The sequence below is a fragment of the Gymnoscopelus braueri genome (genome assembly GCF_963280865.1).
Source record: "Gymnoscopelus braueri genome assembly, chromosome: 17".
Lineage (NCBI taxonomy): Eukaryota > Metazoa > Chordata > Actinopteri > Myctophiformes > Myctophidae > Gymnoscopelus > Gymnoscopelus braueri.
Window position 1 is genome coordinate 35,040,241 of NC_137617.1, and position 24,810 is coordinate 35,065,050.

Genomic DNA, 24,810 nt, shown 5'->3' on the forward strand with positions numbered 1-24,810 from the left:
TGTCACATTACCAAAGCGTAGAGCGTCTGGCGTGTACCGTATATTCCCAGCAGGGGGCAACAAAACCTTGCTATTCCTCCACAAATCTCCATAGAAAACAACATGTCAACATAATATAACACACCTATCTGCAGAAGATTACACTGTGGGCAAATACACATTTCATTTTAGGATAAATAGGCTTTGCGGGCTGTTCAGAATCACAAGACACTTCCCATTATATCACCCACCAAAATCCTCTTGGGCTAGTTAACCATATCATATTAGGCCTAATGATTATTAGTGTGTCACATGAGGGAATCGTTGTTACAGTATATTGCCACCTCGGAGAGGACTGGCAAGGAAGGGGAAAAATTTTTTTTAGCAGGCTCCTGAAGATTAGGCCTGTTCAAACATTTGGTTTATGACTCCCTCTGTCCAATGATAATTAATTGTTTACTTTCCCATCTCGGGATGATGGCGTGACTCTTTTCAGAGGTTGTTTGCTCACAGCAATTAAGTTCATCAGCACCCCCCCCCCCCTCCCTCCCTCCCTCCCTCTCTCTCCCCCCTCCTTCGCCTCCTCCTTTTTCTCCCATTCTCCGTGCTAAATGCAGATTAGCGGCGTCACAATCGCATCCAGAATGAGAGTAAACTCCTCATTATGCCGTGTGACCCGCTGCTGCATGAATAATTCAGGGAGCCAGTGTTAGTGGCTGGCTGTTATTAGCATTCCGGATGGGAGAGGAGAGAGTGATAGAGAACGAGAGATGGGGGGTGAGAGAGATAGAGAGAGGGAGGGAGAGCGAGAGAGAGAAAGGGAGAGAGGCTCATATCACTGACGGGGCTGACTCAGGGGATCAGTGCAGGATTGAGACACACATCACACACACATCATCACACGACACAGGAGATCAGTGGAGGTGCCTCTCCGCCTTGCACGCCCTGCTGTCTGTGTACATCTTACACTCTCCTGCTGCAATCTGCTTACTGGGAGGAAAGACAACAAAAGGCCCCTCTCACTGAGAACACGCTAAACACTCTGGCTCCTGGGTCTGTGTGTGTGTGATACATTCTGCTCTGTAAACACACTTGACTCCCTCCTTTTTTTTTCTTCTTCTTCTTTTTTTCCCTTCTTTTTATATATATATATAACGAGGCAAATCGTGAGTGCTAGAAACCCCCAGCGGAGACTTCCTGGTGTGTCAAGAAGAGCGGCAGACGTGCATGTCTGTGTGTGTGTGCACGCAAATGCGACCGTGCATGCATGCCAAGCTGCTGCATGTGCTTCCCATCGTGCCACTTCACTGCATGCACTCATGCTTGAGTGAGTGTGGAGACACACTTCACCCCCCCCCCCCCTCTCCCCCCCAACCCCCTTGTCTGTTGCTGAAGCTGAGTGCTGTACTACAGTACTTAAATTCACCTCCGCCGGCCCCTGCCAGGGTCAGTACATCCGACTGCTGCTGAGGTCAAAGGTCACACGCCCGCATCCGTCACCTGACCTCTGAGGCATAGAGCGAGAGAGAGAGTGACCATTAACTGCATGCTGTGGTTAGGGCAGGGCAATTAACCGAAAATATATCGAAACCCGTATTTAGAACCAACAACAGACAATCTTGCTCATGCTGGTCATAATATAATAGAACAGATTTTTTATATATATATATTTTTTTATTCTTATATCAATAATTTGACCCAAAAAAATGGGAATATATTTATTTTATAATTGACTAAGTCGATTAGTCTGATTAACCACTTAACACTGTTTTAAACTTTGTTGTACAATGGCGTCGTATACAAATTGTACAAATTGTGAAAATATCCAATCTACAAGCGCACAACAGTTCTGCTATTTACACTTAAAAAAAAAAAAAATTGTAATCATAATTGAGGCAAAAGTTAAGTCGTATCTCCCAGCCCTAGCTGTGGTGATTGAGAGATCAGCAACATGTTCTGCCACCAACATCGCCCCCCCCTGACCTTTTACTGATAAACGTGCAAACACGACCATTTAGGACACGTGCGTGAATCGGCCGTGTTTCGTCAGGCCCACGTTGAGCTGTCAGGAACACGAATGGGACTTGTGAATTATTAAACAGGGAAAACACAATAGTTGTCAAATGGAAATGGAAAATCTCCTGGTGTGATTCGGGGGCCCCTGGGTTGTTGGTCTTTGATGGAGCGGCTTGCTAGGCGCGCTGCCGTGCAGGATCACTGCGCTGTGTTTAAAGCATGCATGCTGTATCATGAGAGATGGCTGATGCAATCTCAATTAAGCCTTGTTGCAGGAGCTCTAAATGCCTCCCTCTCGTTGGCGCCAGCTGCCAGCAGGTGGTGCCAAAAGGAAGCATCACAAGTCAAGGAGGTGTAACAAAACATAATCCACATCCCTGTGTATGTGGGCGTTTTTTTTTTTCTTATCCCCCCCTCTACCCCTCCTAAAGAACGTGTTTTATAATTAAAATGTGGGCGTCTCAGCCGGTACATACAGCATGTTCGGAAAGCACGCTCAGGGCTATTTTTAGTCATCTCATCGAACGTGAGCCGCACAGGAAGAGACACGGATGGCAGCCCTCTCACACGTAGGCTAGTTAGGGTGCTGTCTGTGGTGGCGTGCCGTGCGGCGTCTCTCCTCGCCTGGGTCCGCGCGCATCAGGGGCAGGAACGGAACGACAGCCCTGACTGCTGTGCAGCGACACTCCCTGTGTGTTTAAAGTTCACACTGGGCCATATGGTCCCCACAGCAGGGGGCGTCGGTGGAATTATTCACATAGAGCACTGTGAATTCACAGAGATCCTGGTATCAACCTCTGAGATGAGGGGACCGTCTCAAAGGCTTTGTGTTCAGGCTTCAAAATCTCAATTCTCAGGAGAACACAAGAAGCCCCCACATCCCCCTTCACTCCTCTCTCTCTCTCTCGCTCTGTCATATACACTCATACACTCGAGCCCAATTTATAGGTTGTCATACAACGGTGTGTCAGGTTGAAAATAGCCAATCTACAAGCTCACAGAGCTTGAAGATCAGCTATTTTCTTCTCTCCTGCATCCACACAACACGGTGTGACGAACGACGGCACCCTCTACAACGCAAAGCCGAAAAACCTGTAAAAATAAATAAATAATAAACTGCCCCCCCCCTCCCTTCCTGGCTCTTTCCCCCCCTAATCCTCGAGTGCAACCTAATTAAGGACAACACCAGTCCTGTAAATGCCCGCAAATGGGCCGCTGGATCGTGTGAACATTAGAGGTGATGCATGTTTGTTGTTGCTACATTTTAATGCAATTATTCACCCATTATGGACCATGTAATTGTGCACTTGTTAATTGTGCATCCAATCTATAATGTGTAAAGCCCTCATTACATGCGGAGACTTTGTGTTCTCTTGAGCAGCGGGGGCCTAGTCGATAATGATGGAATAGGGATTTAATCAAGTGGATTGAGATACCTGGCTGATGGCGATATCTGCGCACTTTTGAGCGAATCAACATTCATACCTCATTGTAGTCTATCGGAGCATGTCAGAGGACAGGAGCAAGGCCTCGTCGCTCTTTGAATCATACCTCATTTGTATATTTCTTTTTTTTACGTGTCTCATTCTACGCCATCCGTTCCATCCTGCCCTAATGTTCCACTGATAAGAATGTCCTATTCACTCTGCATTCTTCCCCGGTCGCTGCTCAGAGAGGCACTCTACAGGCATTGAATGAAAAGCACCATCTATTTCTGAGAGGGGGATGGGGGGGGGGGGGGCGCAGAGAAGATAATTATTGATTTGAAATAAGAAAAGATAAGGCTCAACCTTGAGCAGACCCGGCGATAGCGCGCGGAACAGAATAATTAATGGGCCTGTCTTGTGTCAGGACAAGCCTTCACACTGAGACGAGCGTATTGATTTTAAACAGATAAACTGCGTAACCCTTTGTGAAGGGTTTGACAAACAATTTAATTGGGGAGGAAAACAACAATATTCCTCACCCTTTCCATCTCCCTTTCATCACGTCCCCAAGCTGGGTTCTCCCACCCTCCCCTTGTCTGACCTATGGAAACAATTACTGTGCATCAGGCCTTGTACTGCCTGCAGACTACCAAGGATGGCTGGTGTAGGATGCACATTCTGATTGGAGAATCTAATCATTCTAGAACCTGTCTCCACTCCAGATGCCTCTGTTGAAACTGGGATTACTCGAGCCTTTTAGCTGTATTGCCCCCTCTATACTTGTGTGTGTGTGTGTGTGTGTGTGTGTGTGTGTGTGTCTGTGTGTGTGTGTGAGAGAGAGAGAGGGGGAGAGAGAGCGAGAGAAAGATGGATCTGGCCTGTTCAGATGTACCTGCCTGCTGTATAGCTAGAGCAGAGATAATTTACTGTTCCTGTGCCCCTGCCTGCTAATCCCCTAGGAGAGTAGTGAAAGAAGCCCCAGTCCCCTCACTCTTTCCCCTGCTCCTCCCCTGATTAGCGATAGGGGCCGTTTGATCATGTTTCCCTGCCTGTCCTTGTGATTTGTAAGCTGTTTAAACGTGAACGAGGCAATTAAATGAGGACGAACAGCAAGGAGGAGAGTGGGTGCCGCGGTGATCATTAGCGATGAATTACCCCGGTGTGCACTCGGAACACTCGGGAGGACTTTCAGGCGGACCGCTCCTGAGGATCCAGATCCAATCTAGCCATTGATTAACAGAGACTTGTTCTTCCTGTGAAATCACTCGATGGGGATTTTAGGGCACTCATCCGGTCTTATTGAGATAGGCTAACATCAAAGGGGAATGAAGAGGGATTGGGTAAATGGGCTCGCCTTGCCCTCTGTGTAAGAGACTTAGAAGAGCAAATCTTGAATTATTGCCTCATGTAAATAATCTCCTCTGCTGGTTTTGGGGGGGTTGTAAGAGGAACTCATGAGTCATTCAGGGCAAAGAGCACTCATGGTACTTTGGAAGCTCTCATATTTCCCTTGATGGGAAACGACGGTGGGGGCCCTTATCCCTGGAATGTAAACAGAAAGATGCTCTTGACTTGTATGATCGGGTCCTGACAATTTGAATGTGTTGAGCTGGAGACGCACAGCGGTATTAGATTTGGAGCATGGCTCTTAATATCCTCTGAATACAAATATTGTATTCAGCGGTGGCGCCCTAATTCCTCCCCATTAAATTTGATTTGATTTAATCAGAATAAATAAGTGCCCCATTAGTCACAAATGGTAAGGTATGAAATTGAAAAGTAGCATAGTGCCACGAGTCAAGAGTGGCATTTGAGCGGAGTGTTGGGGGGGGGTGGGGGGGGGGGTGGGGGGCGGTGTTAATCTCTTGTAAACCACATGTTATATAACCGTGGACATCGATACATTAGTGGAATGCACAGCATCGTTGGAATTGTTCTGACAACAGCGGTCACTTTTTGGAGGACTAGGTTACTGGTGGGGGACATTTTGTCCAAAACAATTTCTTCTCCTCAGCCCCCCTCTCATCGCATAGTGAGCTCAGACCGTGAACAGTAGATGGAAAGGGATTTTCTCTCCCTAAATGGCCAAGGGTGCCGTTTACGGTGTCACCGCTATGGGATCACATGATGTCGGAGGGTGTAAAGGTCTCGAGGCAGCTGTTCCATTTTCGGATGGGATTTTCGAGGCGTCCGAGTGCAGGGCCCCATGCTGTCTGCTTGGAAAGGTGGAGCAAATGCTTCTAGTAGGGAGGGGAATAAAAGGGAAAAAAAAGCTCAAATCCTCATGCCTGATTTACACTTCGTTACACACGCTTCGGTGTCGCACGCCAGAAAAGTCCGATCTACAAGCTCGCAATGCTTCACACTAGGACATGTTGTGAGCTTGTAGATCTGCTCATTTCAGCGTGCAACACAGGCGCACAGTGAAGTATAAACTGGGCTTCAGAAGCTGTGTCTATTTGAAATGGGTTCTGGAGTCCCTTGGCTGCCTTCATGTTATAAACACCCACAGTGCTCAAATTCTTCCTCTGTCAATGAGTCATAACAGGTGTCTCAGGAAGGATTTTTTTTCTTCCCTCGGTTAGCATATTTTCCACTTGCATGGAAAGTTTTTTTTTTCTTTATTAGGAACATTCTGCCCTGGGTAGACCCCCCCCCCCCCCCCCCCCCAACACACACACACACACACACACACACACACACACACACACACACACACACACACACACACACACACACACACACACACACACACACACACACACACACACACACACACACACACTTCTCTCTTGTGTTGAGACATGATATGCAGACTTTCTTTGAAGCAGAAAAGGTTACTTTCACACTTCTTAGAAAGTCAGCCGTGTCTGGTTAAAGTAGGTGCTGAAAGTATTGAAACACCTTTAACTAACATTTGCTGCTAGGCTGTGGTGCAGTAAGTCATACATACTGTACGTGGTGTAAGTTAACTGCCACCCCATGCATCTGCAATTATTAAAGATAAATTCTCAGTGTTAGAGTGGACACGGCTTATTCCCCCTGTTCAACCGTAGCATTGAAGCTTAACTCGACCAAACATGGAACCTTTGTCCCCTGAGTTCATGCTGCAAATGTTTGTTTCTTTAAACCATGTGAAGGGAGAGGTGTAGGCATTACATAGTGCAGACTTTACATGACCGGGGCCTTGGGGGACTAGACTTGGCTATTTTTCTAAACGGCTCCCTCTGACTCAGTTCATTTAAGGTGGAATTACACAGAAAACCAGTAGGGAGGGTGTGGCGGACCTTGAACCATTTACCATGTCAGTGGAATTTCTCCCCGGTGTAAATACACTTTCAAATTGCCGTTTTTCAATTTGTAGTTGGGGGAAACAAAATAATAAATAAGTCAAGGACCCCCTAATGTGGCACATCATCTTGACTGCAGTGAGGTCAATTTCCTTAGCCGCGTGGACACGTTTATATTGCCAGCCCTCTGGGAGGCTGTTTGTGCGAACGACGTGTAAGAATACACATTATTCATGTTCCCGGCTCTCCAGATAGAGGCTCCATCTCTGTGTAGCTCAGGCTTAGTATCATGTTATGTCTGAAGCATTGGAATATCCGCTGCTATTGAGGTTTGTGATGGAAAAATACAATAATGATAGAAGTAACTACAGCGCTGTACGGTATACCCCAGGGGGTCTCAGTTCTTTTTTTTTTGTTGCTTGATAACACCGCAATTGTTTACTACCAGTTCCCCAAAGTCTTCTCTCCTTTCTTTATTTATTGTGTTTAGTCTGCGTGTTGTCATTCTAAATCTTGCATCACGGACGGTTCAGACAGCAAACATTTTGTCAGATGTGGTCTCTCCCTAAACAAGTTATCTCAAATATAAGTCGATATGCATGTGAAACTTGTAAAGCCTGCTCGCTGAAAACATCACCTAAAACAGAGATGGTACAGTACACAGTAAAATCCTGAAAGTTAATTTAACTCTGAGAGTGCACCAATGGAACCAAAGGGACCCGTAAGGGTTGGTTCCATTTGTTACACTCTCAGAGTTATAAATGGCTAAATTAACATTGAGGATTTTTACTGTGTAGGATCTGCCTCTCTGCCAAAGAGATTACAAGAGTCTTGGCTTTAGTACAGTCATGGCATCTGAGCGAGCAGTTCAAATTCTCTTATAAATGACTCTCCCTGCTCATCTTGCTTTAATATGGCTAACTACAACCATGTGGGGAAATGTTCCTTTTTCGCTTTTATCAAGCTGACATTCAGGGCTCAAGTGCCTCTTTTTAAGTCCAGCAGCATTTGTGGTGAAGTATCCCCATTTAACAAAATCCAGCGTTTCCTTCAGTCATTTAATTTTTTTCCCCTTCTCCTTTTCAAGTTTACATAAACAACTTTCACCTGGGATGTCAGAGTTGGCGGCGGCGCACAGTATAGTGTACGCCGCCTCCACGTTTGATCTACTGTAGAGGCAGAACTCTCCAGACTACTTCACAAGCAATAAAACATGGATTGTTTGATACTGTACGTTTACTCATAATAGATGGCAAGATTGAAAATTAGGTGCTTGATTAGTCAACAAAAAGGACTATGACTCACTGTCGGCTCCAGTTTCCCTGCTAAGAAACACACTTAACAGTCACTTATTCTATTCCACAGATCTTACTAAATGCTATTTAAGCATGACTCATTTATTGTGCTTTCCAAACACAACATCCAAAACAAAGCTTTGTTTTCCTCCTTTTTTTTAATAAGATTGACATCAGCCCTGTGGAGGTCGCGTAAACATAATTTTACTGTCTCCATGTTTACAGCTGTTCTTCAACTGCATTTCTAGAAGAGCTCCCCATGGTCTCTTATTGAATAAGCGATGCTGCAGAACCATCTTAAATTACCCCTTTCCTTCTCCTTTTGCATGTTTTCAATGCACAATGAGTCTTGAGAACAGGTACACCCAATTCTGGTCCACATTATGAGTTGGCTATACTGTAACTTAACAGGGGTTGAACCAGGCCTATATTATTAGCTCTGGTCTTGAGTTTCCTGTTTACTGACTCTGAGGCATGTGGTTAACCTTCAGTGTTGTCTGCACATAACACTTCTCATTCTTTACTTTCTGTGTGTTTTCAGGTTTGAAGAAATTGTGAAGAGCAGCAAAGTTGAGTATCATGCTGGTGGTTCCACCCAGAACTCGGTGAAAATTGCCCAGGTTAGTAATTTCTGGCCTTCTGAAGTGTGCCTGAATGTGTTTAGAATGTACAGTAGTGTGCCTGTAACCTTAGATTTGTCAGCTAGGCAGCCCAGGGAATACAGTGCAGAACTGCATGGCGCGTTGACATATTACAGTTTTAGGCGGTGCAAATTCATCAGACCTGCCACGGAAAGAGAAAGGAAGGGAGGAGGGGGTGGGGATTCATAATATTTGCAATGTTATCTAGTCGGCCTAATTTCCTGAGACATATCAAACATCAATTAGGGAGAATTACAAGTAGATGTAATTAACATGTCACAACATATTATATCAAACAAACGCTGATCATCTCCCTTGCTGTTACGCAGATTTGAGTATCTAAAAGAAATTGGTGATTGGCCAAATCTAAAATGGCAATCTGAACTCAAGAAGATTATTCTCTGAATCATCTTCTTTTTTTTTTTTAAATATACAGACTTTAATAAGTCTGTAAATTTGACATGCCGTGATTAGTTGCTGATAAGGCTTTGGTCTGCTCACAATAAACAAAGAAAAAAGCTTCCAGCTGAAAAATAAATTCTCTGAGTGCAGAAGCTAATTGACAGGCTGATGTTTGTGAAAGCACAGCCTTGTGTGTGTGTTTTTTTCTCCTCTTGGTTCGTATGTCAGTACAGTGCGTGTGTGTGTGTGTCTGTGTGTGTGTGTGTGTGTGTGTGTTAGAACGAGAGAGATAGCAAGAAAGAGAAGGAAAAGAAGGCAGGCCCTCAGGCTGCCAGCATCTCCACGCTTTGGAGACAGTAAACATCCTTTTTAAAAGAGCGCAGAGCTCTGCACCTCCGTGCAAACACTCTTTAATTATGAAGATCAGAAGCATTTGCATAAACCTCACTCACTCCGGCTGCCATTAGCTGCCAACTCGATTTTATTCTCTGAGCACCCCTCCTTCCACCTCCCCCTCCGCACCTCAGTTCTTTTCAAAACATTAAAATGTACGCGAATGCATTTCGTAAAAAAACAAAGATCTGGTGGGCTCACTCTACCCACTTGAGCCAGTTTTGTGTCGATTTACATCCTTGAAATTTCCTGAGTCCAAATATTTCGACAGATTATTTCCAGCCTCTTGTAGCTCGTTGGAGGCATTACATTTACTTTGGCCTCCTCAGTTAAGACGTAGACCTTGACGAGTAGTTTTCATGTTGTATTTAAGGAGACATTGAAGGAACTGCCCTGGGGTGCTTTTCAACTCCCATGTGAAATCAAATGGGGAAGGGGAATCTTGTTTTATTCAATGTCAATGCTGAAGGGAGAGTCTTGATGTTCCCCCTACCCTCTGAGAAGCATTCGCTCAGCTAAATTGGACTTATAATGGCGCGGTGGAACCTGAGTCAAACTGCATTCTACTCTGTTTATTTGCCTATTTACCCCCTTCAGAGAGAAGATGCGAAGCCCATTCTGAAACGCTCAAGATAACAAGGGTGTTTTCGTACTTCGTGCCTAAAAAGTATCCAAAACGTTTTCTGTCAGTATACTATATACCTCGAAGCGCTGCCTTTTCCAGATCTCACTTTCAGGTTATGGCGTTCTTTTAAGAAAAATGTATAATGCATAACTTGACTCCCAGATTATCACATTGTAGCACCTGCAATATCTGAAACTTCAAAACCTGCTGTATTGTGGAAGCCGAACCTTCAAACACGATGATATGCACCGCAGCGCTGAATCCACATCAAAGGGCCTTTGCGACTAAATGAGATGCTCCATCCAGGGCAGGTTTGCTCAGGAACACCATCGCCGCTGGAGGAGAGAAATGTTCAGAGGCCTTGCACAGGAATCACTGCGCACGCTGGGAAAACCCAGGGTGTGGGAGGATCAATGCCTTCCCCCAGTAGAACACTCCTTTCTCCAAAACCCAGCCGCTTCATCTGAGTTGCTAATAGGTTAAATACTCCCCCGTTTCATTCTAGTTTAGATTTCTACACCGTTGAGGAAAAAAGCAACAACAACAACCCGGCTTAAAGGAGATGCAGAATCGATGGTAATTGGATTTGGTAAAACGGGAATTGACCAAACTGAAGCTTAGATGGATTTAAGTATTGTTTTCCGTTAACCACTGTCTCTCGGATCGGGATCACTCACCGCAGCGTTTTTGCTATAGTCGTCAATTGGTTGCACTCGGCGTGCTATCTTTAGCAGCGGGACTGTATTTTTTTTTATTTTTATTTATACTCGAGCGTTACAGCTCCACTCACTACTTATCCATATTCAAAGCACGCATTGTGACACATTAGAAGTCCCACGGTAGATTTGTCAACACATTGGTGTTGCTTCCTTACCTGTGCAACCCACGGCTCCCCAAATAAGCATTAGATGTTATTCGGAGCACTCCACTGACAGCCAGTAAATTTGCAACGCTTGAATGCAGACCTCTCTGGCTCTTGATTCCTTCATAAACGTGAGTGATAAAAGTGGGGTGTGTGTGTGTGTGTGTGTGTGTGGGGGGGGGGGACTTCAACAACAACACCATGCCCTGAAGGGGCATTCAGCATAAAGGCTCAGCTACCGGAGCTAGCAGAGCTGTAAGGTAACATATACCAGTGCTCTGTCACTCGCTCACGTGCAGCTTTCATACATCAAAGGCTACTGCACGGATAGGGTGAGGTAGGGAAACAACAATCGTATTTTTTTCTCTCCTTCTAGTCATTTACACAGGCAAATCGGGAGGGGGGGGGGGGTCATGGCCATTCTGGTCACGTGATGCAAGGATTCGGCGCTGCCGAGCATGCATGGTGTTTATCACAGGTGACAGCATTGGTGGGAGGAGTCATTTGACTGCAGGCTGGTATCAGGAAGCGCAGTCAATTCATTTAGACGAAACATCAAAGTCTCCCAACAGCTCCTTAGGGCCCAGAGATTGAAGTCTGCGAGCGCCAGACAGCCTCGTAGGGAGTTATTGCTGCTACCTGGGAGCTAGATTATACTCTCCAAATGCAAATGGCATGCTTCTTGTAAACCGTGTGTTTTCATTATGATGCTCACAAATCTGCCACATTGACTAGTACATTACATGTTTTTTTTTAATGCGCTGTAAAGTGACTGGCTGTAAGTCAACAAAAAATAGCAGATCTACAAGCTCACAACATGCAACGCGTGTGTGTGTGTGTGTGTGTGTGTGTGTGTGTGTGTGTGTGTGTGTGTGTGTGTGTGTGTGTGTGTGTGTGTGTGTGTGTGTGTGTGTGTGTGTGTGTGTGTGTGTGTGTGTGTGTGTGTGTGTGTGTGTGTGTGTGTGTGTGTGTGTGTGTGTGCGCAACCTGTATGGGTCAGTAGGGGGGGCGGTTGATTGAGTGATTGAATACTTTATTTGACAGAAATGTAAACAGCACGAGGTACAGTTAGACATTAGGCTAAAAGGATGATACAAAAAAGTCCTTGTTTCCATTGTGGTCCTATGTCGGGGGGGGGGGTGTTCATCGTTCATGGTGGGGGTGATACAAATGTACATGTTCAACAGTCGGCGCGACACCATCGTACGATGAAGTATAAATCGGGATTAAGATTTCATTGTGGTTTTTCTTTACCTTCCCTCAGTGCAAGTGTACTAGCCGTGAACTTGATGGGGTGGAGAAAAAAAGAAAAAAAATTGTGATTAACTATGTTCTCTCTCTTTATTTAGATTTTGTGTGATGTTTGCAGCCTACTTCATCAATTCCCTACGATGTTTTAATTATTGTTTAGAAAGTTTAAGGCTTTTGAAAAATCTCTCGTCTCTGTTATGGTTATGATGGCTGTTTAACATTTCCTCAAGTCTCTGCCAGTCGCGGAGAGGGTGAATGGGGCCCAGGCTTGGATGTGAGCTCGGAGCTCTTAATTGGAAACGCATGTGCATTGCGCTGTCGAAAGTTCTATTTAAAAGAGGAAAAAAAAACGCTGAAAAATCCCACAGCAGTACAGAAAAGGCCCTCAACAGCTCATATTTTGTAGGGTTACTGAAATCTGGATTTGATGTCTTGTTGTAGGCATTGACTTATTTCTTAGGGTGGTGTGGAGGAGGGGGTTCGGGGTTGAAAATATTCCATGACCTCATGTTTGGCTTTACAGCTCATTTTGTTAAATAAATAAAGAAAAGCAAGTTGCCTCCATTTGAATGGGCTAAAATCAAGAAATGCCTTCGTCTGTTACCACTTAGAGAAACGAGGACGGTTGAGGAGAAAAAAGGGGGGCCTTTGTGTTGAAACTTGTGCAGGAGGATGTGCTTCGCCATGTTGAGAAACTCCATTCACAACGTTGCTGTTTATTGCTTACATCCTTTTCGCACTTTTGATTGACTTTGATTCAGATATTGTTTGCCTGCGAGGAGGTTTGAGGGTCATGCAGAGACTTTCAACAGCGACCTTGTTTTTTGGGTTGGGGAAACTTTTATTTATTTATTTATTGTGCCAGGATTTATTTGTCTTTCATTTGTTTATCACGTTGAGTGTGTATGCGAGCAGTGCTGTAGCTGAGCAGATCTCGGTGCAGCTGTGCTGAAATGAGCATGCTAATGACTGATTAAAACCCAAGCCCTGGTGAGCCTTTTAGGTACTCGCCATCGAACTGGAGCTGCTCAAGTACACCTCTGTTGATAAAAAACAAAAGCCTCTTGTTTGTTCTAAGACGGGTTAATTTTTGCCACCACCATTAGTGCCAGCTCTAAGCTGTTTTCATGACATCCAGCCTATTCTTCCTCATTCTCAAGCAGTGGAAGGTCACGGTCTATTAAGCTACTTCTGGGAGAAACCAGGAGATGCGAGCCAAATGGAATCCCCCCCACTCTCTTCTTATTTCATTCCCACCTCCGCTGCCTCCCCGACATTCCAGGTGTGCATGCGGCCTCCATTGTTTTCCCCGGCACACCGCGGCGGAAGAACGGAACGCCTCATTCGCTTTGATGAGCGATGTGCTCATGCATGGGCGTCAATGTCACCCGCCATGAGGCAGCTGTGAAGTCGCAGCTCACGTCTTGTGTTGCCATTTACTCAATGATGAAGTGGAAGCAGAGATCTCTGCTGGTTTCCAGAGACGTCCCTCCCCTCTGTCTCCACACAAGCTCCATTTCAGCAAGTGATCCTCCCATCGCAACTATATTGTGACTGTATGTCACAGTTAATACCTGTGTGTGTGTGTGTGTGTGTGTGTTAAATCTCAGGCTCTGTGATCACAGTTCTCTTCATCAGAGAGAGAGAGATTTGGTACACCAGTAATCTATACTTATACTATCTTTTTCCCTCCACACCAAATCTCTTCGTTGAAAATAAACAATCTACAAGCGTTGTAACTGGTGATGTTTTCCGGTTCAGGTTCAAAACTACAGCAGGGTAACAAACATGACAGGCTACATAAGGCTGGCCTTAATAATACGTGATGTCTACGGTTCAAGTGGTCAACAGCTGATGTGCCCTGCACTTTAGCCACGCCTCTGTTGCATGTATGAATTTGACTTCAATATTATCGCTGTTGGTCAGAAACCTTGTGTCCACTGTGTTAGGGGCGGCCATAGCTGAGTGGTTAGTGAGCCCGCCTAGGGAGCCAGAGGCCCTGGTTGCCCCAGGTACGATTCCAGGCCACGCCAGCATATGTGTCGATGAAATGAAATTTGTCCCTGAGCAAGACTCTTAACCCCTAATTGCTCACAGGCCCTCATTGGAAACAAGCCCGCAAGGACTTTCATGAACGTCCTGTTAAAAGGAATTATCCTTATCCTTATCCAAAACGATTACTTTTCAGGAATTGTAAAAAAGAACCTGTGTTCCAATGGATCCAGTGTCGTTATTATTTAGTCACCAGCTCATGTTAACTCTTTGACTGCCCCGGACGGGAATTCCCGTCCGATGGCTCTATGGCTATCATGGCCAATGACGGAAAGACGAAAATATTTTTTTTTTATTGAATTTTTCTGGTATTTTTTTGGGGGGGTTTATCTCAAAGGAACTAGGAGATAACGCTATCCAAAAAATTGCTGCTCCATTCACTTCAATGTTAAAAAACAAACAGAGGAAAAATGCACCTTTTTCCTGGCAATGGGACAACACATTCTGAAATAAGTCTGGCAGTGAAAGAGTTAATGCTTTTCATTGGTTAAATATTTATAAAACCCACAGACAGATATATGAAATTGATAATATTTTCTTCTTCCCTGGTTTGGTTTTCTTATTCCTCCCAGTCACGCCATGTTTGCGGCGCACCGGAGAGAAATAGCCAAAAATCTACCGCACAGGTGAACACATTACGGCTGTAGCTAATTTGCTGTCAAATTTGCGACTTAATTTAATCCGCCAAAGGGAAGACGTGGGAAGTAGATTGCGACTCATAAGTATGCATTGGAAAGATGTTTGATTAACGTTGAGGGCTCGGGGGACGGACGGACGGACGGTCGTACGGTCGTACGGACGCATTCAATGAGTGTATCCTCTGGTTTCAGAAGCTGGCAGAGAAACTGAATGTGATGTCTTGCGTAGCGGGCCCTTTAACCACATGAACCCTAGCGTCCCTATTCTGGGACGAACATTCACCAAAAATAGGAGATCTACAAGCTCACATGTGGCATGTAGATCTGCTTCGGCTTGTAGATGTATATGAGCTTTTAGATCTATTATAGATCTGCTATTTTCTGTGAAGAGATTTGGTGTAGAGGGAAAGAATCAGGGGGAACTCTGGTCACCAAATTACAGTATATACTGTAGGGTCATTCCTTTCTAGGCTCTGGAAGAAATGATTGTACCACTGGCCTGCTTGCTTTCCTTCTGTTGGTTGTTGGCCCAGGCTCCAGGATAGTTATGAGCAAAATTCAAAAGGACTTGGGGAAACAGACAGTCGTGCACATAATCTGGTTTTATTGTACAGTCAACCACTTAAAAGGGGCATGAAACCCAAGGCCGATTGTATAGTTATATATAGGTTAAAAACTGCAGAAAGGTAAAAACATGGCAGGCTAATAATCAACGCAGCTGCAGCTAATAAAATTAATAATGGATGTGTTAAGTTTAGGTGTGCCAACAGCCATGGTGTGTCAATATGCAAACATAGACCGTAGAGATAAATCTATATATCTTTTGCATAAAGCTGGTGTTTGGCTCTCCCGAGCATAACTCGGGCACCGTCTGGCCGTGTGTGTCGCCGATGACCCGGGGAGGTTTTTTGCCGGATTGGAAGTCGTCGGACAGGCAGTTGTCCAGAACTGAAAAACCGGATGACTGTGTCTTTGGGGGGTGTAGGCATGGGCTTCCCTGATTGGCCAATGCAACTCATCAATGCAAAGCTCGGCCAGATTTGCCGAGCTTTGCGTCACGTTTGTGCCACTGCACCAATATCAGTGGTATAGTCACCACTGATATTGGTGCAGTGGCACAAACGTGATGCAAAGCTCGGCGATTTTTTTATTTTTTTTAATCGGAGATCTACAAGCTCACATTGTGCACTATACTATAGTGCACAATAGAACTCCATTCTTTTTCAGGGCAATGTATGAATTGTCTATATCTGTCTGTCCCTGTCTGTCTCCCAATTATGCCCATGTACTTCAACACAATTTGCAACTTCCATCGTTCCGTTATTAGTACTACTGTGGTAATGGATACCTCACTTTGTACTTTAACAACGGGTACAGCGAGTACTCTGACAACAGGTAGAAGGTCGGGTATTGCATAACCGGGTGGGGCATGAATTCCCAACTTGCATCGTTCCCTACTTGCGTGATCCCCAACCGGTTTAGTATTGTTAATGCATGCACATTGGCACTCCTAAAGCTAACTCACCCATTATTAATGATATTAGCTGTAGCTGAATTGCTTACATCACGGTGTACTATAAGGTCAGCCCTATGCAGTCATGTTATATACAGTATACTATACTAATGTCTCTGTATCATTCTGTCTGTCTACCTGTGTCCCTTTTATATCCATATATGGAGATCCCGATGTGATTAGTATATGCCCATACCCTGTATATTGGCATGCCCATATATGGGCATATTCGTTGGATCGGCGGTTCTGGACAACTGGATATCCACTTCCTTCGAGTCCTTGCCGATGCGCGGGCCAAGTTTGAAATCGGTCGGTCGGTCCCATATATGCACATGACATGACCATAATGTGCATATAGTGGTCGGTTCTGCGGCTCTGGACAACCGGATTTCCATGCCTATATATGGGCATATGGGGTTTGTTTATGGTTATGTCTGAGTCAGAGTGACGTAGTCCTGCCTATATATGGTCATGTGGGGTTTGTTTATGGTTATGTCTGTGGCAGGCCGGCAGACCGGTCCTCCCTTAAGCCAATTTTATTATAGAATTATTGGGTCAAAGGGGTTCAAAGCAAGGACTTGAAACATTGGTGCTAAGGCAGAAGAAGGCGTATAATATAACTATGGAGTAGATTTTGAGCTGTTAAGATTGAAAACAATGGATCATTAAAAAGCTGAATTATCTGTTGACATAGGTCAAGTAACCGATGAATGAATGGGTGATTGTGCGTTTTTTTTTTACACAACTGTTCTACATTTCCTTGTGATTATTGAATGTGTGCCCCTCTCTCATATTTCCCCCGCAGAACGACTGTGGCGGTAGTATTTATTTGGCACATTCTCAGCATGCTCCCGCTCTCGTGGTTGGAAGTGTCGCATAGCAACTAAGAAAAACAGCTTTAAATATTTTGGTTAAAAAGGGTTTCAAGAAAATACAGAGCAGCCCGCAATTACTGTTCCTTACTCTAAAGTTCATAAGTTTAAAGAGCTCTGGTGTCATGCCACATAGTATAAAAAAAAATACTTGGGGTGTGGGGGTGTTTAACTCTTAGAAATCTGCCCTCCCCCTTGCCAAATACAATCGGGTTATATGTTGATAAGATAACACCTATAGGTATAATATTTATCAAATAAGTCCTGGTAGTTATCTTTGGTTTTGATAATTCACACCTGTTTTGAAACAAACTTCACCTCGTTGATGCAGGGACTGGGAGTGGAGCTCGCTTCACTTTTTCTTTTTTTTTAACCCAACTGAGTACCTGTGACAGGATCGAAAAATGTGTAGGTGAGTGCAAATTTGAAGTGATGTGCCTCAGGAAAACGGATGGGGATAGAGCGACGGGGAGGGGGGCGTGCAGAGAGAGAGGGAGAGAGCGAGCGAGAGAAGGCTGGATGACGCACAGCAGGTGACAGACAGACACTAATAGTAATGGCTCTTATCAGTGCAGTGCTCGCTCCCCTCTTTTCACATGGGCTCTGACATCCTCCTCCTACTCCACCCCCTCCATCTAGCAGGGGGTGCTGGGAGCTTGCTGGGTTGTGCAGCCCTCTCAGACGGAAAGAGTCTGCCAAACACCGGTCCCCCTCACATATAAATTGCATCATTAACATCGCCTAGATTATTCCAAGCTCTCCCACCGGGGTTTGTGTGGCAGCATTGGCTCAACTTAACTATTTGACTCACTGAAGACATTCGGGTTTCCTGAGTGAGCCGGGGCTGCTCAGATGTGTGGTGAAATGCAAGCTGGCTGTATGCTCTCTTAAGGTTTAAACACTTCCAAAGGCAAACTTTTGTATGACTTTCACTCTCAGAGGCTCATTATACGCTACAGTCTTAACATTGCCTTCGCTTCCCATCTCCGAGTTGCCGAAACTCGGAATTGTGAAACTAAAAGAAAGATTGACAGCCAACAGAATAGCAGGTAAAAAAAAAAAGAAATGTCACGTCCTAATAATTGTCCCTATAGTTGGAATTGCGTTTTTTAGAAAGTAGCCCCGTGATCCACTTCCCCTCCGAGGGAGGTCCTTTAAGCCTGATTGATATCCACACTGAAGCTGGATGGAACTCACCCCTCAGATCAGTTGGCAATTAACTCTGTAATTACTAGCCGGGGTCGGGGTTAAGCTCCGAGTTAAAGGTTGGACCAGCAAACATTTTTATATGATCCTCTTAGTCTATTATCCTTCCTCACTGCTACAAGGTTTTACCTCAGGAAGAGCATACATTACACAAAGCCTCTTGGCAATTACTCTTCAATGATTATCCTCATGCTATATAGTCCATATGATTAATCTGAAATCCCCTCTGCCCCTGTCCAACTGCAGCCCGCTCTCTGCTTACCATGCAAGTTTCATTTTCACCTGAACAAATGGCTCCTTTAGACAAAAAGTGCCAACCTTTTACTTTCACTGGCTGTTTGAAAAAAAAAAAAAAAAAAAAGCCAGAGAGAGTGTGCAACCTCCCGCAGTAATAACAGACATCCCGACAAGGGGAAAAGGAGGGGTGGGGTCAGGGTGGCTGGGGGGGGGGGGGGGTGCTTAATAGTGTTGAATAAAGGAACATTTATTTTTGTGCTTCGGCCTGTAACAGCCTCAGGAAATAGCTCAGTCTCTTGATCGGGAGCAAATCCTATTAACTTACAGTGCTCTCACTCAGGGTAATGGGCTCCACCTTGAGACTTGGGAGAGCACTTTTCCCTCTGACACGCTGATACCAGTGTCTGGAGGGCTTGGCGATGGGGAGGCGAGGCACTAGGCAAAGACTAATCAAGTCAACCAATCTGCCAGGCCCAAGCAACAAGAAGTGAGGATGTTGATATCCAACGAGCTCATTCAACAGGCCCCTTCACACGTTCTTAACCCAATACCAAAGGATCAGTGCACGGGATCAGTTCAAGATCGGGTTATTCGAGCCCCTGAGAATTGTAAAGTGATCCCCAAGCAGCTTTTCCTTTCTCAGGAGTGATCAGAGCTGTCGGCCCTGGTATAGACTGCAAGAGCCCAGCCAAAGGGAGCTCCAGGGGCCTCTATTCATTTCTATCCAGCAAGTGGGAGACTGTGTGTGTGTGTGTGTGGTGCGTGAGAGCTCTGTGTGCCTCGTGTGTGTGAAAGAGAAACTCAATTTACAGTATGTGGGTAACCGCTATCTGAAAGCCAACTTGTAGAGAAACTACAATATCTTTTCTTTTAGTTTTTTTTTTGTAAAAACAGACTTATGCAGTTTATTATTTTCTGTCAGGAATCTGATGTTTTGGAATGGCTGTAGTTGGTTTTAAAGCTGTCTCACACTGTAATTAGTCAACTGCGAGAACCATGGGAGAAATGGGAGCTCTGTATCAAAGCATAACTACTCCAATTAAAAGAGACTCTACTGCATTGGAAATTGCCTTTGTGGGTGGCAACAACCTCTTTTGCAAAAAAAAAGCAGCAGCAGCAAATCACTCGTTTCCTCACACATCTAACTTCTTTTGGGCATCAACACCTTTCTTGGTTCCCACCAAAGTCTAACCCAAAGCCATTCTGAAGGCCAATTGTTGGTATCCTGGAAATGGGTTCGTTCAACGCTATGCGACTCCACTGATGGATCGCCTCAGTCTGGGCCCACTCATAAATCTATGTTCAATGACATGTTCTTCTCCTGTCACTGTTACCCCTTGTGCTTGCTGTCATACAGCTGTCTTATATCTGCAGAGTTACTGTGCGCACCTGTCAGCTACAATTTATGGCAGCCAATTTGCTGTGTACCATGGGAGTTGCAATATATTTTTTTTACTTTTTTTTTTTCCTCCTTCACATTGCTGAAGATTTGTTTGTGCATTAGACACTGATATTTTCCTCTGTAATTGTCTTTCTCCCTGGCCGAGAGCTTGTGCATAGCAGTTTGCCTCAAATGAGCCGTCGTTAGCTTTGATTGAATGAATAATGACAAACAAAACGTTGCAGCAATTAGATATTTGTTCTATTCTTATTGTTCTTCGTTTTCCACCGGTGCTGCTAGCGCTCCCAGCCAGGATTATCGCCCCTAAAGAGGGTGCGGCAGTACAAAATGACAGCCTCTCATGTCGAACAAGTCAAGCTGATTCAGTGAATATTGAAGAGGCTCCACACCACATGTTCTTTTGCATGTTAAGGGAGCCGTGTTAACCGTGTTTTGATTTGCATCTCCTTAGCAATTAAGATAATATGTCCTAATTAGAATTTTAATGCACCGCTGTGAGATTTTTGATAATTGTGCAGAATTCTCCGCGGTGATTTTCTCTTTGCCTGCCTGTCTTTCGCGGATGAATTCATGGCTGATTAGATCACCGCTCTAATCAGATTTGAGTTACACTGTAAGATATTTTCCCACATGCCTCTGTCAAGCTGAGCCTTTCAGTGTGATTGTAAAACAAGCGCTCCTTTTACATGACACACACACATGCTAGATGTAGACACTGATATTTTATGCTCCACAGAAAGTTTCCTGTGCTATGCTCTTAATCCTGCCAAATTCTTCTCAAATTCCTTGATGAAATCTGTTATTAATCCCCACTGAGTATGATGTAAGAGCAAAATGGCCACCCCTGTGAATATTTTTTCCATCTCACGACTATGACATAATAGAAAAATGGCCACTCTGAGTGTCAATAGCTCACGTTACTCCAATAATAGTAATGGGGCCATATGTCTGCCACAGTGAACATGCAGGCTACTGGATTTTCTATGTTCATTTAGTTATCAAATGTTTCTGCCACAGTGGCATGTAAATGGGGAGAACTGTAGTTCCATAGTAGTTAATTACTTGGGAGTCTGCTTGCAAGCTACCCCTGACCCACCAGTTCAGCACTTAATTGCTCTGGTTGTAACAAGTTAAAAGTGTCTCGTTAAGACCGGTGCCAAGGTTTTCTCGCCCAGTTAGTCGATGCACATGAAGGTAAACAACACCCGCATCATTCCACATCATACATGTTTCAGCAGTGTGCCAGACCCAGCTCATGAACCGTGGCTGTTTAATTTTTATAGCGTTGTTCTTCGCAGTGTTGAGTTTCCTCGCTTTCTTGTTTCCATTCAGACGTTAAACGTAGCCAATATTCCCCTTGGCCTTTGACTATGATAGGAGAAACCAGTCAATATTGGCAGGAGAATATTTTCTTGTCCCGAGTTGCCACACCATCAATACTTGATGACGTTAACAGGGGCCAGAATGAACGAACACGGATCTGTAAGAGAGGGAGAACAAAATAAACCTGAGACCCTTTTGTGGTGTGAAATTGCCCACCACAAAGGAATTAATGACGGATCCTTCCAGCATAATTGTCTAATTATGCTGGGCAGATGGGGCACTGCTTTAACTAGGACACATTGTGCTACCTCTCCAGACTCTCTACAACAAAAGGCAAACCAGTGTGACAGCCTCTTCAGCAGCGAGTGGGAGGGAGAGCGATAGAAAAGAAAATAGAGAGAGTAGGGAGGGGGTCGGGGGGGGGGGGGTTTGAGGGAGAGGGAGGGAGGAAAAAACTGGGTCTGTCACTGAGCCATTCCTCCACTCGATATGTTACCACAGAAACAAATGTATGGTGTAAACACTGTGCGGATCACAGCTCCTGGGAGGTGAATCACTGCAGTGTAATGAGGTTGGTTTACATGCTGCTTCTCAGCTTCCCACCCAGGCTAACTCAATACTTAAACCCTCTAATTAAAGGGAATCGGCCACTCGATAATTGATCACATTGGTTGCCTCGGCATACGCCGCCACTGTAAGACTTCACACCACTGTTTATTAGAGCTGTCTGCCCGCTTTGTCCCCTGGGGTGGAAGAGAGGTGGTGGATGTCAGTGGGCGGGGAGGGGAGGAGTGGAGACGGGTAAACATGTCAAGAAATTAAATCAAGCATTCCTACAGTACAAAGGTAGGGCTGCACAATTAATCGAAAAGAAATCAAAAATTGGGATTTTATGCTTCACAGTTCTAAAATCATGAAACTTGACAATTAATTCACATACATGTTGTTTGGTCGGCATTTGCACCTTGCCCTCATCTCCTCAGTACAAAGAGCTTAATAACCAGAACAGTGTACAGCCAACCTCACCATCCATCAAGCTGAAGAAAATCACATAGCTCATTACATACCATTATAACCATGGACATGTCACATGACACCAATAAGCACAATGAGCAACACATTAAGAAAATGATACAAACTCAAAAATAATAATTGCAAATAGTCGTGATTAATAATCATGATTACAATATTAAGCAAAGTAATCTGGATCATCACTTAAGCCGTAATCATGCAGCCCTATTACAAGCTATCTTTAAAGAGCATGGAAGCAAAGTGCAGCTAACTTGCGATCAATGCCGCCAGTATGTTTGTGCATGCCAGTTAACATTACAGCACTCTGTGTTATTTTTCAGTCTGTTGACAGTGGACACATGGCCAAATATGTCCGTTGACATCTAATATGCTGCCAGGCTAATGTACCATGGTACGTGTTTAAAATAGACGTTTTGATTTCTTTGCCAAAATGTTTGTTTTTTTAAATCCACAAGCAGGGGATTAAACGTGTACTCGCTTATTTTTTTCTGCCTTTGACCATTTTCACATCTATAGAACTTTCACATGTTATAATGAAAATATAGACTATTTTTAAACAATAAGGCGTTAACTCAACTCAACTTCAAAAATGTATTTATATAGCACATTACAATGACCGAAGCCAACCAAAGTGCTATGCAACACAGCAATGGAAGACAACAATGTTACAGTGCATACAGTGCAAAAAATACAATACAAAAATACATGCAGCAATTAAAAAATGCATAGCAGGAAATAGTGAGGTAGAGACAATGGTCGTGGTGTATCGGTCATGGTGTATCTAACAGCAGTCTGGTTTTTGAAGCAGGCTTGTCTCTGTGAGAAGGTCAACTATCGAGCATCTCACAATTACCCTGTGCCAAGGGGGGCCTGCCAAGGACATCCATAAGTCAAGAGATCGGAGTAAAGGGATTGATTAATGTAACCTAAATTAATCCTGTAGGATAAGACTGGGACTAAAGGTGTGAAAATGTTATTCTGATGAGGGGAGAGGGAGAGAGAGGAGGAAATGGGGTTACGGTAGAAACACGACATGTATGTGCAGTAAACGAGGTTAGAATAAATACGCCAAAACGCACCTGCAGAAGCAGACAGAGCTGTTTATTCCAGACGGTCTTGAACAGGTGCGGCTGCATTGGACTAAGATGTACGACTCTGATCACCCTGTTGAGCTAATTTCTTGTGATGTTTTTTGGCCTTTTGTTTTCCTTAGGCTTTAGTTTTTCGGAGGCATGCAGAGAATCTTTCTGTGTAGCTGAAGATGCAGCTGAATTGACTATGCAGGGAGGCGTTGACCTCAGTTTATTCAATCTGTTACTGATGTAGTTGGCAATGAACTAATACATAACATTATCCCTGTTAATAATTCCTATTAAATAGTTCCTCCAGCCTGAGCTTCTGTGACCTTCATGCGTTGTGTTATCTTAATAGCTGTCTATTTCAGGAACCTCGACACACATTATATGCATGCAATATACTGTATATCAGATTTACTTTTTGGGTGTGCTGCTCACCATCTTATTTATACTCTTAAGGTATTTGGAGTCATCTGACCCTGAGGCAAGTACTGTTTTTACTTGTTTTGATGTTTGTTGTTTTTGGCTGATCATCCTGCCATGTCTACACTGGCAGTGACCCATTTGGCATATCACCAGAGGGAAACGTATTATTATTACAAAGTGGGTGTGACTTCCTAATGCCCATCACAAAGTGCTGGTTTTGCACTTTTTGGAATTCCAGTGGCTGACAGCTGTTAGCGATTTTTTCTGGCAGCCTTTTTAAAGCAACCTGACGGGGATTTCCCATCATTAACAATTAAACAAACCCTCCTTTGCCTTGTGTGCTCAACCCCCGACCTCATGCACACAAATTGACTTTATCACACGTATAAAGAAGAGGAACTTGACTGTAACTCCATGTCCTCCAAATTCTCACCAGCAGCGTGAAGGCAGCTGTTGCCCATACAATTCCTGATGTTGAAAGAAGCTAGCATACTTAGCGTATTCCTGCTACATCATCATTGTAACACTCATTCAATTCATTTTTTTCCCTCATTCAAACCTTCATGTATTCATTTGCAGTGTCACACATTTCACAATATAAATTCATTTCATTACAAAACAAAACATCCTATTAATACTACCTGTATGTGAAGCCACAAGCACACATTTTGAATAAGCCTACTGATTGATGTTGACTATGAGATGGTCTTGATTTTCCTTATTGTTGAACGCACAACCTTTCTAGTAGCAATCTCTGTACACAAATCAGCACATCATTTATTTTTTATTGATGATTAGCCTTCTGGGGGCAATTTTGTAGGCTAAGACCAGAGGTTCTGGTTTAGTCCCACA

The 24,810-nt window shown here is 44.2% G+C and overlaps 1 protein-coding gene across 4 annotated transcripts in view; it reads left to right on the top strand.

Moving 5' to 3' along the window:
- adkb (adenosine kinase b) overlaps positions 1-24,810 on the top strand; it is a 116,153-nt gene that overhangs the window by 14,473 nt on the left and 76,870 nt on the right. For all 4 annotated transcript variants that reach the window (XM_080456208.1, XM_080456209.1, XM_080456207.1 and 1 more), the window contains one exon: positions 8,549-8,627. In XM_080456208.1, the coding sequence (XP_080312334.1) occupies positions 8,549-8,627 (79 nt within the window). The remainder of the gene's footprint in view (positions 1-8,548; positions 8,628-24,810) is intronic.